Source organism: Sinocyclocheilus grahami, unplaced genomic scaffold, assembly GCF_001515645.1.
Source record: "Sinocyclocheilus grahami isolate Dianchi unplaced genomic scaffold, SAMN03320097.WGS_v1.1 scaffold24.1, whole genome shotgun sequence".
NCBI lineage: Eukaryota > Metazoa > Chordata > Actinopteri > Cypriniformes > Cyprinidae > Sinocyclocheilus > Sinocyclocheilus grahami.
The window spans coordinates 1,800,776-1,816,297 of NW_015505203.1; the positions used below are offsets into that span (position 1 = coordinate 1,800,776).

General features: G+C 38.4%; 1 protein-coding gene across 1 annotated transcript in view; it reads right to left on the minus strand.

Moving 5' to 3' along the window:
* The window catches only part of LOC107563162 (sushi, von Willebrand factor type A, EGF and pentraxin domain-containing protein 1-like), a 27,444-nt gene extending 12,994 nt beyond the window's left edge, over positions 1–14,450 (minus strand). Inside the window, exon 1 of the mRNA XM_016247961.1 lies at positions 13,662–14,450. Coding sequence (XP_016103447.1) covers positions 13,662–14,174 — 513 coding nt within the window. The 5' untranslated portion in view covers positions 14,175–14,450. The remainder of the gene's footprint in view (positions 1–13,661) is intronic.
* Between the last annotated feature and the right edge of the window lie 1,072 nt (positions 14,451–15,522).

Consider the following 15,522-nt stretch of genomic DNA (forward strand, 5'->3'; position numbering starts at 1 on the left):
GTCATGGTAACCAATGCATGCCAGTGCAATTCAAACAGTTTAGGGTCTGCCTATTTCAAAGAAGTTGCCCACAGTTTTAAAATGTGGTGCTTTCAGTCCTTCAAGACTTGTTGCATTAAATGAGCACTTCTGTGAGTGCTTCTCTAATTTAACAATAAACTTCTTGCACTTGTTTAAAGAATAACCGAAACGGGTTTACTGTAAGTTAAAGCCGGTTTAAACATATACTGTATGTAGTTATGTGTGCCTCACACATGAATACTAAAGTACAGTATTACACCTTTAATTTCACTCTTTTCGCTAAAATCAGATTAACCTTACACTGATACCATTAAGCATGAAATACATAAAGACTCTTCCAATCATAATAGCGGTAACAATTCAAGCCCCTACTTTATCTGCATTTAAACAAGCCAGCAAATAGGGACACAACAGCATATCTCAAGTCACACCCTATTCTAACCTGGACTATCCAGCACACACTTTTAGGTTGACAGTGTTTAAGCTCATAACCATCGTTTTATCATGCCCGCATTCTCCACCAATCTGTAGTGAATCAGCTCATGGGGAAATATGAATAATTAATCATAACTAGTTATAATTAATTATAAAAATTTAGATCCGCTGTAGATATTTCCTTGACCTCTCAGGGTTAACTGTCTGTCAATTCTAAGAACGTTAATTTCCTGGTTAAGGGAAATAACTTTCTTACTATACAACTCTACACAGAGCTTGTAGCATAAATCTGCATGATTAGGGACTCCAGCTATGAGCAAACAATGAACAACGTCAAGTGTGATACAAGTAAGACTTTATTAACTACATAAACACTTAAACTAGTCTAACATACTAGATAAACACTTAAACTGGTCTAACGTACACATAAACACTTAAATTAGTCTAACATACACATATACACACACACACACGCATACAGTTGGTATAGGAAAGGGTTAAAGCTTAAGCAGTAAAGAGGAGAGAAATAAGGAATGAAGTTATGGAACCATTTGCATATTCAGCAGATCTACCGCCTGAAGGAAACATCAGATTCTTAGTTCAAACACACCTAATGTATCAATTAATAAGACTAAGTTTGATACTTGCACGTCTCGTCTGTCTGAAAGAGACGCTTGATGCAGTTCGAAAGGTTCAAGTTGATCTTTGCTGAAGTTGGTTGATGAAAAAGAACCAGTTTGAGTCAGAGAGTCTTGGTGAATGGAAAGTCAGGGAGTCTTCGTGACAGGCCGAAACCTGGCATGAACTTAGCGGGTTGCAGAAGCGTTCTAGCTCATGTCTTCATCTTAGAATCTAACCGAACCACCAACTACTGGGCGGGTCACTGATGTGAGACCTTTAAGGTCTGAGAAGATTCACGTCTCTCAAGATAGGCCTGTCCAATGAGAAAGGCTGAAATCCCAAGCAGGAGGTTGCAATTGCTGGAGGGTTTTACGACCCTTTGTGTGAGGGCATTGTAATTTGCAAATGGAACTTGAGTTGGGGCGTGATGAAAGATTACTAAATGTTCTTAGAACACTAATATGTTGCATAGGTATAAACATATAATATACACTCTCAATTAGATAATCCGAATACGAATTCATAGAGACCAAACCTGGTATATTTAAGGTTACATGAATGAGTGGTTATATCATAAGCATGCATAAAATAGTCTACAATGCAACAGACAATATACAAGAAAGCAATAATATACACAATGAGCTGAAGGATATGTGTGTTCATTCACAGAAAGGTTTTCCTATGAATTAATTAGTAGAAAAGTCAATTTCTACTGTGCATTGTGTCTCTTCCTATGGAGAGTGTAGTGAGAGGGGTAATTCTCAACATGCCATTAGGTCGTAAAATCTATCTGGTCTAGCAAAGGTGTCAGGGTTGCCATGGTAACCAGGGTCCTGGGCCTCGTTCACAGACAACTTGGCACCCAATATGTTTATTGGGTGAGGGGTCTGTGAATGTTTGTTAATCTAATGAATAATTGATTTGTTAAATCAAATGAAAAATGGTGTGTCTGATACTTTTTAGCAAGAATGCGTATATAGTATTTACCAATAGTAAAAACCAAAAAAAAAATGACATAAATGCTGTTTGAGCACCAAATCAGCATATTGATTTCTGAAGGACCAGTTGTTGTCCGAAACCATAGTGGAGATTATCTGGTGCATTTATTCAATCCCATACTGCAAAAAGATCAACTAGAGAGTACCCATAATAATATATCAAATGTTGCTCTAAAGCCCTCTCTGGCTCACAATATTTGCATATTGCATATTTGCATATGTCCCTATGTAAGGAACAGTGAATGATGGAAAACAGGAAGATTTTAGACACAGCTGTGAAATTGATGATGGTATGAGAGATCAGTTAATTTAAGCTCTTAAATCGGTCAGCAAAATTGTTTATTATTTTTTCGTAATGTTACTGGTTACATTTAAGTTTTGACTTGAATTTAGGCAAATAATCTACTACTATTTAGCACTAGCATTCTCCATGTAGGGGTCGACCTGTCTGCACAGAATCTCACATTCTTTAATCAGTAAGTCCTTTACAGCTGCTAATGTAGACATAATCCTCTGTTCAGTTCCTGTATTGGGTTAATGGGCATGTTTAGTGAACTATGATCATCACACCAAAGTATTCTATTTCAAAACCTCTCAGACACCTTACCATGTTATAAAGCTGATGTCAGGTCAGTAACCTCTTAACAAAACCACAGTGTTCTTAACAAAAACCTGTGATGGTTCTGAGTTGTGTTATAGTTTTTTGAGCTCAGCTCAGCAGTATGCAGCAGAAAAAAAACTTTTAGTTCGTGGAGTTTCTTAGTAGAAGATCTCCAGATCTCTGTCTGAAGCATTCCAGAATGGAGTAAACATGTGACCGGAGTGCATTCATTTGCTTGGTTGGAGGTCTGAGCTGTTTTGACATGTTATGGTTCCAGTGGCAAAGAATACCAGCAACATGAACCTACACTGCAAAAACAAGCCCACTAGATGGACCAAACCATTTCAAGCAATAGTCCTGGGCAGGAGAAAACAGCTCGCTGTGCAATTACTACATCTTTTTCCACAAGTCTGCAATAAATCCTGTAAAAAACATTTGAGGGTAAACATGTAGCTCTGCAAAGCTGAGCTGTTGAAATCCTAGATATAAACCACAGTTTAATTTCACACATGGGAGACTCCTGTTTCATGTCTTAAGTTTATATGCCTCCCATTGTGCACTATGTTCTCCTTTAGTTCTCCTTGAGTGATTACAATTGATTTAATTTCCTCAACATGTCAGACACACTCGGCCAGCTACACCTTGTTTAGAAGGACAGGAGCAGAGAGCATTGGGCTAATGGATGGGGTAGGCCTATACACCGACTGCTGTAAGTCCCTAGATCCTTATTACAGTTCTCTCTGTCTGTGAAGTGAATTGAAGAGGATGTGCAAGTGTGCGTGGTTGGATGGAGTTTGAATAAAGGGAGTGTAATTGGTCTGGATAACACAGCGGGACAGAAGGTTTGTGGAGGATGGTTAGTTGGTTCCTGTCAAAACACCATTTATCAAACCAAGGACAGTAAGACGGCAGAGGAAATTTTTAAAAGAGAGAAGGCCTTGACAATATTTCATCTAATGCAAGGGCAAATTTGGTCTCTCTGGGTCCTCTCGTGCTGTCAGCCATGTACTAGGAACTCAGTACAAGAACAAAGTGATGCAAGAGCAAAAAGAGTCTGGATTTGGTCCGTTAAATTAGATTTCTCTTATTTTGGATCTTCATGCCAGAACTGAGAGAGACAGAAAATTTTGCAGTTCTTTTTATGAAATGTATTGTGACATTTCAAAACCAATTTGAATGATAGGAGTAAATACTTCTATACTCGTCAATATAACCAGACTCTTGGCTTGCTAAATGACAAGAGATAAATGACAGAAAAGCCACAAGCCACCAAACAGATGTCTGTGAAGGAGACCAAAACACTGTGAAGGTAAAACAATTAGGATAAAATGGTTCTAAGACATGAATTGGTGACTGTAGATACAGGATATTAGTTTTGTGGACTATGTGGTTTAAAGAAATATTTCATTTAGCCTTATTTAAGTAAATTGCTTAATCAAACCACAGTGTGATGTAATGCCTCTTTTAAAAGGAAAAACACAAAGGGGTGAATTAACAGATAAATGAATAAGATAACCAATAAACACGCTTTGGCTTTTCTGTGGAGTGTATCAGATATTGTCATACGATATTTGTTCTCAGTACTAAATGGCTTTTTTGTGCAAACAGTTAATGCTTTAAGAATTATGTTGCTTTTATATGAACTGATTCCACTGATTATACTTTAAAATGTCAAATTATAAAGCTCATATTGATGTTTTAGAACATTTACTTAACAGTTATTCTCCCAGATGTAAAAATGCACAATTCCATAAGGATATTTAACTTTATTTTCAAGTATCTTAGTATTTAGACCCATATATGCAAATATTCAACTATTCAGACAAGTTCAACTATTAGAGCAACAGCAAGATCTGATTCACAGGGAATGGACATAATAGTAAAAAACTGAATGCATTGCAAGTTACTTTGGATAAAAACATGTGTTATACACAAAGTATAACACATAAATGTAAGTGCATGTAAACTTAGACCCCATCCTTTGTTTACCCACCTGCTGTCCATTGTTCCTGCCTCCCTTTCTCTGTTAAACCAGAGCTGTGCTTTTGAGCTGCAGACGTTCTCTGCCCTAAAGCTGAGCAGGAGAAATCTCTGACAGTTAAACTCTTATCTCTCCTCTCTATTACAGTGATCCTGTCTCTGTTTGGGCTTCCCCAACGTTCAGTTTAGTTTAAAAAAAATTTGCCTCAAGGGCCCAGAGCAGAAGAGTGTCAGCGTTCCTCAATCCACCCCAGCTGGACCTGATTAAAAAACACCTGGTTGAGAAGTAGTGATATCACTGATCTTGACTGAGAGGACAGGCAGCGTTTTTATGTGGAGTGAGTTATAGATGTGGAGCTGATGTAGTTTTGAATAGATCCTGTACACCGCCATTAACATAATAAGAAAATATCTATTTAGAAAACAGAGTATTTAAATGATTTAAAAAGGCCCATAAAATTCAGACTACATGTTCTTGATGGCTTTTGATGGAAACCTCCTTCTAGCACTGGAACCAATCTGCTTATCAAATAAATACTGCAGACACTTTGCCAAATGGAGTAGGCTAGTTAAAAAATGCTCAAATTATAATTTAGAACGTCCATAACTACATGGTTGCCTGTGAATAACAACAGTGCATATTTTGATATTATGTAACTCCACTGTGTATAATTGTGAAACTAGTTTTTCTTCATAAAAATGGCTTTCCCTTCATGATCATTATTGCACTTGTGGATGATCTGTGCAAGAGACAACAGTGAGAATTAATCAAATCTTAATAATTTTTAAAAAAAATAATGTAAAACTCATCCTAGCCAAATTGTATTTATAGCTACAACCAAAGCCAAATAAAGCACTCCATACTATTAGTTTTGGTTCTCATCTTGAAAACATTGTGAGGACAGTCACTGAAATATCTAGAAATTCACACCAGCACCTCTGTAAGATATTTTCCAGACCGGCGTCTAGGAAGCGCACAGGTCACTAATGTGAGGCAGTAATAGCACAGATGGGGGAGAGAGGAATCTATTTTCAGTGAGAACAGACCGTGTATTGCTGTTGACAGGCTGAACTGTTATCCATTTCAGCACTTCCGTGGCTTCTCCTCTGTGGAATGTCCTACCCTTCCCCCTCAACACACATGTACACAAGCATATATGAGATTGTTTACAATTGCAGACACACACAATGCACAGCAAGTGCTACTTAGAGTGTTGTGGGTGAAACCTGACTGTTTTTTCTTGCTTTTTGCTTTGAACTCTAAAGGACATAACTGTGGCCTTAGCTGAGGTATTTAAAGTGAGACTCCTGGAAAGCCTGTACAGAGCTGCCAATTACTAGCCTTCATATCATAGTGTGGTCACAAGGACAGACCAGGCGCCTTTGCATAGAGCCCTTATTAAGATGATCTGCCTCTGGAATTTTACAGTTCTTTTAGATAAATAGTGCTTCTGACACTTTGTGTTCTTTTAGAAAAATATTGCCTCCTCAAATTTAGAGTGTTTTAAAATAATAACCTCAGTATAAATGTAGTCTTAGTAGATTTTTAAAATAATAGTGCTTCAGGAACTTTACAGTCTTTCATCAGTGCCTTTGTTTTTCTTTTTGTAATTGTACAGAGAGAAAGGTTTTGCCATTAAGATGCAGATGCAGGTTTCAAAGTAAACAGCACATTTTGCAAGCATTTATAAACATAATAGGACATGCAACACAAATGTTTGTCCTTTTATTATTTATAAATATTATTATATTTTTCAGGTATGGAAAGTGGTCATTTTGTAAAGTGTGAGTCATATTTAAAGCAGAATTTTAATATTTTTTATTACTTAAATATTGGCATGTAGTTGGCTTTCCCTGTGTTTATTATTTATTAAGACATTTTTAATGTATATGCCCTATTTGTCACTTGAAATAGTCTCTCTGATATGATGATCTGTACTGTGACAGATGAGTTTGGGTTAACTATGCTAGAGAAACCAAAGTGAAAATCAATCAAAATTCAGTCAAATAACCAAAAAATTGTTGTTTTGTCTTGGACCTTTGTTAGATCATTTTTAACAAAAATGCTCACTAGCCCTACTTTATATGTTATGAAAGCATAATTCGTGGAACTTCACTCTTAATTTGAAACATTGTCAGACATCACCTGTTGCCATTTATGAATCCCATAGCCACAGTGGTCTCTTAAAACAAAAATAACATCTGGGAATTGCAGGTGATGCAGGATGATGAAGTGGGCCTCCACATATGTTAGTTACGCTCTCTTGGTGGTGTATGTATGCAGCTGGTGGAAAAACGCATGCTTTTATCTTTTCATGCTTCAGAGCAGAAATGTGACCTCACTGTATGGGGCCATTAATAGTGCTAAAATAAACAGAAACTCTGTCTTTTGTCTATTCTTTTCTTCCGTTTTTCTCTCAACAATATTATGCATTTTTTGCCAGTAGACTGTGCTGGTGGTGCAGTCAGACTGAGAACACCACCACCGCTCTATATTTGACTTACTCCAGCATCCAGTTACCACTAATCACTGTGTTGAAGCGTTTTGCAGTTTATAAATGTTCCAAAGTGCATTTGCGTGTGTAGATCTCAGGGTGTGGAATAGGGCTCTCCTGGAGCTGAAAGTTGTGGTTAATAGCTGGAATAATGTGAGAGCAGACTAAAGGTTTGGCATGAGGTGAAAACTGCAGGCGAGACAAATTATTTTGCAATAATACAATTTGTGTGACTATAACTATGCTCCAGTAGCTACGTGGAGTTTTGTTACCAAATGAGCAGGAACATTATCAGACGGGCCCACTAAGGCTCTCTCATTCAGTGGTTCTTTTTGAGTTCAACCGCTCCCCATTTTTTTCCACATTTCCCCCTATTTTTAAATGTAAAAAATATTATGAATTTGACTGTACTGACAATTTCAGATGAAAATAAAATTTGAACAACTGAATTGAGCTGAATGATGACACTATTGTCTCAATAGTGAAATTTGTTTCATAATTTGATGGAATTTGCAGAATCAACACCGTTATTGAACTTGTTTCACAATTGATGAACTTTACACAGTTATGAACTGGACTGAATCATCATTGAACTGACATGTGCTGTATAATGGCACTATTGTCTTGCCATACCTGTTTTACAGAAGAATTGGAATTTCTCTTGTATTTAAAGAAGTTTGCTTAATTGATTCTGTTATTTTTACTGTTCATTTACTGTGAGGCTGCTTTGAAACAATCTGCATTGAGTGTAATTTATGGACTCAAAGTTTGGAGAAACAAACTACATGGTAGTGTTATCATAAATATCTATATTTTGATACCGATACTGAAATATCTAACACGGTTCCATTACTAATTTTCCACAGTATCTACCGTATATACACACCGATACAAGCTGCGTCTCTCTCTTTCCTCTCTGACAGTGAGTTTGACACGCATCCGCCTCCTGTCAATTACAGAGTCTGAATGTCCTCGCGGAATTGCAGGTATTCTGCATAATTTTAATCATTCCCCCGCAAATGTGGCTTTGTTGTAACATGAGAACACAGTCATGTAATCGCAGAAAACTGAATGCGAGCTCTCAAATAGGCCTAACTTATACAAATGAACTGCCTGACCTCTCACTCCGATATCTCTCCGAGCTTTTAAAGTAGAAATTATGTCTCTTTGCTCAAAATAGATCCACGCCTGACCGATTAAAATCCTACTGGAAATTTTATTGGCTGTAAGTGAAATGCACCAGAAAGTCTTTCAACAATCAACGATGGAACTTTAATTTCTTTACAGTTTAAGTTTATGCTAGAAATGTTTTGGAATGGGAAATTTGTCTGATTTGTACATATAAATATCCTAGTCTGCCTAACTGCATCACTACATTGTACAGTCACAGGTCAAAGCCATCTGATGTTCTATTTATCTAAATAAATAGGCCTAACATACTGTATATGGCTCTTAAATCACTGCTTATAAAAATTCAGTGTTGTCATGTTTTGAACACCTCGAACTGAATTGAGGTCATTTGTTTTATATTTTATTACTGACTGTGCACTTGTCTTTTTTTGTAAATTCAATTCAGTTTGAAATCAAAGTTGAACTCAAGCTTCCTTGTGCTGTAAGCGTTTGCAACAAAGTTACCCTATTTTAAAGACACAAATACACAGAATGAGCAAATGTTTAAGTTTGAGATTTTTGTAATGGTAATTGATCAATATTTATATGTATGTAAATCAAAGCCTATATTAAAATCTGTGCATCATATAAAGCGTGTGTGTCTTTTTAGAAGACTTGGATTAAACTAATTTCAAAGCTTGAAATAATGATTGCCTTGAAAAAATGGATGGACAAAAAATATTAAATATTAAAATATCTATATGGCAGTATACAGTACATACAGTATGTGGTAGTTTTGCCAGCTAGTCGTCATGAAATAAAAAATGACCCTACCCTACTTACTTTTTTAATGCACATTTGTCTTGTGGTGAACAATTGAACCATGCAAGTCAATACACTGGAAAAAAAATTTCTGCTGTCACTTCCGCTCTGGAATGGCGTTCTGGCTCTGATGACGTCAGTTTGACGACTTCGGGAGAATCCTCTTGTTAATTAAGTCATGACGTAAGGACTGCTGTTTCCGGGTCCATGCTTCTACTTATTTCACTTGAGAATACTATCTCAACAGCCATTTATGAGCACTATTTAATTAATATTACGTATTTCAGCTAAGCATTAAAATAATTGCTGTGCACACTACAGTCTCTGTGCTCACAATGTCTCAGACACTAATATTTTAGCTGAATCACTGTCAGGCCTTCTGGGATTTCGGTATGGAGATAAAGGTTAGGGTTATAATTTTTTCAATGTTACATGACATTGTGAGTGTGTATATGCACAGTTTGTTGTTTTTTGGGGGGGCGTCTGGCAGAGCGTTAGGACCCAGAAGCGGTGAAGCGTGATATCAGATGTAACAAGCAGATATTCTTAACCACTCCTATCCAACCGTGAATCTGCTATGAGAAAGAGGTGGAGTGGAGGTGCACCACAATAAAACCCCGCCCTTTATTCAATATTCTGTTTCACTTGGAAATATATCACAACACTGAAGTCAGTTGCAACTTCCGGTTCACGTGTACTTTGATACTGATATTTTTCAAGGTATTGAAGTTAGAAATTCCTGTATCATAACCACTAATTCACGTACTTTGTCAATAAGATAAAAGTGGGTTTTGTTCAAATTAGCTATTATCCACATAGATTTTTGATATGAATATTTTTTGGTAATTCATTAAATATTGGCGGCTAAAAAGTAACTAGTAACTAGTACTCTGAGTAGTTTTTGAGAGGAGTACTTTGTACTTTTACTTAAGTACTGATTTGACACCAGTACTTTTACTTGTAATTGAGTATTATTTCAGCAATGTAACAGTACTTGTTCTTAAGTACAAATTTTCAGGACTCTTTCCACTACTGGACTTGACTTGACAACAACATTCAAAGGCCCCATGGCTTTTCCAGTTGTTTGTGATTTGCAGATAAATATTAAGGATAAGAATGTTTAAAATATTTTTTACACACAAATTCTGTCTGATCAAATATTTTGGAGCTTGGCAAGAACAAAATGTACATTCATCATAAAAATGCCCATGCCATTATAGGATTGTATTAATTTACATGACTTTTCCAGATCTAGAAATCACTTTTCTAAAATTTGACTACCAGGAATTCTGGGCATGTATGAATTTAATTTAAGACATATCTGGATTGTAGCTTATTTTAATGCTTGTTTTGTCTCATTTTAAGTCGTCTTGAGGCCCACGTAACATTTTCTGAGCCCCCCTGGTTGACAACCACTGTTTGATAGCAGAGCATAATTTTGTCTACTGTGGACAAAAAAATGTGACATGTGGACATGAGATGTGATTTTACCCATCTAAGTGTTCCTGCTTCCCTGCAGAATGAGTGCTGGACAACTGATGGATGAAGACCAGATGAAGGTTTTCTCATGCCATCATGTTGCATTCATTTTACCGTCACATGTGTGTCCCAGACAATAAGACTCTTTTATTCTTGTCTCATGCTGTCTCTCATTGTTGATCCATCCCTTTTTTAGGCATATTTCTGCTACTTACGTATTTCAGTCTCTCACGTGTCTGATTTATAGGTGCTATAAACCAATTTCTGGTGAAGGTAAATGCATACAATTTGTGACTTAAGGCAAAGCGCACAGTAACAAGCAACCAAGCAATCTGTTCCTCCAACACAACTCAGAGATGCAATTAAGCCCCTAAATAGGACTAAGACTGATTCATTGTAAAACATGTTGCCTCTTCAGACAGTTAAAGACTGAAGGGCCCTTATCTGGCTGTCTGCAGACATATCTGTGGCTCTCAGGCTGGTTTAAAGGCATTCCTGACTGTTTTATCAGGGTTCGTAGAGTACAGGCTGTCTCTCATAAGGATCTCTCTAATCAGTCTTAATTAATAACACAAATACAGCCTCGGGAAGTGCCAGAGTTTCATCAGTGCATGCCTGCCAAAAAGAAGCATTCTGAATAGCCATTTCTATTTCATTGTTACGATTTTCTTGGTTTCTTATTACTCATGGCTTTTTACAGCTATTTGTGAAAAATAGTGATCTTCTACAAGTAGACACTCACTTTGCATTAATATAGATAGATAAAACGTACCTGTAAGCATTCATAGTGAATTTCCGGTCATTTGTATCAACACCAAACATCACGTTTGTGTGTTTTGACAGCTGTCCCAGTTCTTTCATTCTGTTTCTTTGCTTTTATGTGCCTTTGCTTTAATTTTGCACAGCTCATTCTGAGGCTTGCTGACAGATGTTTTTGCAGACACAATATGAGATATTTGGACACGTTGATCTGTCTAGACTCAATGACAGTAACGCTCCTGCTTCCTTGTGCTTCAAAAACCAGGTCAGAGGGGTCAATGGCACTTTAAAGAAACATTCTCTGGAATTTCTGATGGGGGATTTTAGGAGGAAGGGTTACGTATAGGATGAAATGGGAGGGATGTATGCTAACAATAACGCAAAAAATATAATGGCCCTTTTCACCTCCACGCTACTTGCATGAGATAAATTAACAGTCATTTTTGAGGAAGAATGACTCTTGATATATACAGTGGGGAAAAAAAAGTATTTAGTCAGCCACCAATTGTGCAAGTTCTCCCACGTATGTGTGGGTGGGTGGGTTGGTGTGTTTTCAAATGTGCTTATATAGATTTCCCATAGACTTCCCCTTCTTAATAGAATCCCTGCTGGGGGAAAGGAAGAATCCTACTTGAGATGAGCATTCATCGGAAATAGGAAATTTCAAATCCATTTGGTCAAGGACTTCGATGTAATGACTCCCTATGGAGGCTGATCAGAAAAGCAGGCAAAGAATTTGGAAAGCACTAAAAGCATTCACTAACTTTCAGAAGGACAGCAATGAGAGAGAAAGAAGTTTATGGAGAGCTAGTTCTGCTCTGGTTTGGCAAATGGAAAAGGGGTTGGGGATCTAGCAACCCAGTATGCCCACAAAGTGTAGACAAACACTGTGGTTAGAGCAAGAATCAGCAGGAGCGCTGGGCGAACCGAAGAGTGATTACATAAGAACTTAGATCCGTAGATGTCTATCTGTCTGTCTGTCTATCTATCTATCTATCTATATGTCTGTCTATTCAAAGTGTCTAGACAGACTTTTCTTTAAGATAATCATTGTAGTTAAATGGCAGATTCTCAAGTCAGTTTTAAATGGTTTACCACCTTGCTGTTTATTAGCATGTTGGGTTTGTGAGACTACACAATGCAGCTTTTATCCATCATCAGGCAGAGCAAAATAAAATGCATTTAGAGCCAACCCAACATTTCATTCTCCAAATGCAGTGGAGTAAATTAATTAGAGGCTTGGCAATTGAGGATGTTCTTGCTAAAAGGCAAATCTGATCAGAGAGGTTTGGCCTCTCTATGCACTTCGGCTGGGCAGTAGAACTGTGGATAAGGCCTTTGACCTCTGCAGCTCTGAAAGATTAAAAATGTGTCTGGTAAAAGCTTCCAGACCTCCACGTCATTTAGACTCAACGGAAGGAGCCAAAAACCATGAAATATTACAGTTTGACTGCAATGCCAATTAATTGCATATGAACAAAAGGTCTTTCCTGCTGTGCTTCCATAACAACTTAATACATTTGCAGATCTGGGTTACCAAAACCATTTTTCAAACCACAAATGTCATTCAGGACAAGAAAAATGTCTGAAAACACGAACGTCATAATAATTTGTAACGGAAAAAGGGAGTAGAAACTGCAGTAGGCTGCAAGATGAGGCAATAAATCATTTTGCTGCAATTTATAGCATTGCTGTTAAGTGAGGCTGGGTTAGTTAAAAGAAAAATGAATTTATTTGAAATGAGTCACCACTGCTGCTCTCTTTTCCCTTTGTCTGGATCTTGAAGTTCTCAAGTTGTTCCAACTTGAAACCAACAACTCTGTATTTCCCTATTTTCCAAAGTCTTTAGTGCAGGTTGACTAAGGACAAATCAACCTGCATGGCCCTACCATGCACTTTTTTTTAAAGTATGGCCACTGTTCTAGAAAGTCCTACATAGATGGTTTCTGTGCTTATCTGTCCCAGATCAGAGTGCACAGGAAACCATGTGGTGTTAACTTAGAGATGACATCTGGTGGTACCTTGCCAGGAATGGAGACTTTTATGTGTTGTTCATCCATCATTTTGACTTTGCAGTCCTGTTTCTGCTAAATGTGCTTCAGTGATTTAGATTCAATAGCTATCTATTTGTTTATTAGTTGAAGAACATTAAAGAGCAGTGGAGGAACATTGAATACATTCAGCATAAATCAAAGTTCATCTCAATCAACTCAATCTAGATTAGGTGGCTAGACTCTTAATGGCAGTGTCTGTCATTTATTCTTTTATCTATTACATTTCATTTAGTGCTTAAATTCTTTCTCACATCCACAGACATTGTGATTACACAGCTGCTCTTACCGCTGCACGCTGGAAGGCCCCCCTGGTGTAGGTGCCACCTCCTCTGTAGGTGATGGAGGGGATCTCTTTGCTGAAGAGCGAGCACTTGTGTTGGTGGGCTTTGGGTGCAGACACATAGTCCACTCTTGTAACCACATAACTCTTGGAACTAAATGTCACCAGAGCTACACGTGTTGCCTCCGGTGCCACCGGAAAATCTGACAGCAGCTTCCGCACGAATCGTAGCTCGCTCCCAAAGTTGGAAGCTCCCACACTGGACGACTCGTCCACGAGGAAGACCAGATCCAGACAGCCTCCCCGTTCCCGAAGAAGACGCACGTTCCTTCGGAAGACCTGGCCGAGACGTTCGACTTTGCTCTCCATGCTCTCAGAGAGGTTTTGCCGGGTTTGGGTCGCCTGACGCAAACCCCGCAGGGACGACTGCTGAGCCTGGCCCGGCCAACCAGTACAGCATGACCAGTACAGGAGTAGTAAGGTGAACCTTAAAGTCAATGTAATTCTTAGTGTCACCATGATAATGCCACAAACTCCAGCGTCCTGTAGTGGTTATGAGGGAATATTGAGGCGTATAAGTTTGTTGCAGTCCTTCTCTTTTTTGGTTTTCTCAATCTTTTCCAAGCAGGGTGAGTCTCCTATCTCTCCGCAGGTCTCAGGCATCTGTGGAGCTCCCACATTTCAGACACCCTCCAAATGCGTCTCCCCTCTCTCTCAAAATCATTAAAAGAGCGAGATGATGAAAAAAAGTTCTGTGAGAATGAGCGAGGGTGTGTGCGCTGGTGCGAGACTAAGGGAAGGAGTGAGAAGGAAGAGTGAGAGAGAGCAGCAGCGGAGGAGGAAAAAAGGGGCAGTCAGAGGCGTGAGTGTCTCTCTCTTTTGTTCTCGTCCCGTTCTCTTGCTTATTCCCTACTTGTTCTGCCCTTCTCTCTTTCTTTTTCCTCTGCTTGTCCTAGAGTGCTTGAGTGATGTTTTGTGTCATTGGAGCACTCCAGACTGTCCGTCAGCCAATGCCTTTGTGAGAGAATAACTGTGTGTGTGTGTGTGTGTGAGGGATAATGAGAGAGAGAGATGTTTGTCTATCTGCCTGTCAACATGCCCAAAGAAAACATCAGCACGGGGCCTGTTGATCAAATCCATATGTCTGGCACTTGTCTTCTCTCGGACGAATACTCTCACCAAACTACCAGGCAGATACCAAAAGAGCCAACTGCTAATGAGAATAATCGTGACGAGCTTTAGACAAAACAAGCATGAAATGGATACAAAAGCAACACAATTTACTTGACAAGCAGAAAAGCTCTTAACAGGTTTTAAATCGAAGCAGCATTATATTAACAGTCCACATGTCATGCGAGTTTTGTAAGCAGATCCTCCAGTCTTTATTACTTCCTCTTGTTTTCTCTTGGGGGTCTCGTGGGGAGAGAAATCTCAAGTAGGATCTGACCCCCCTCTCTTTCTCTTTTATTTGTTCCTCCTTTCTTTTATGATTTTTATCTGTAACCAAAACAAAGTCTCAATGCTCAACGCAGTTTTAGGTGGGCTGGCCACAGTATGGCTGTATAACAGACCATTTTGAGCCAGGCTGAAACTTAAATTAATACAAATGAATGCCACGTGTGAATCCCAGCTGTCATGGCTTTGACAGGACAAAACAGACAAGGATTTGCAGTATTGTGGGATTATAGCTCAAAGAGCTACTGATTCTTGACTGAACCAACATACTGAGTGTTAAGTGTGGTCTATAAAGTTAATTGTGAACCAACATGGTAACTTGGTAACATGGTAACTTTGCGTCTGAAAGCAAAAGAGGACAGCAGTGTTTGGCTTGCCAGGCAACACTGAGACACACATCCCTCTGCTCACC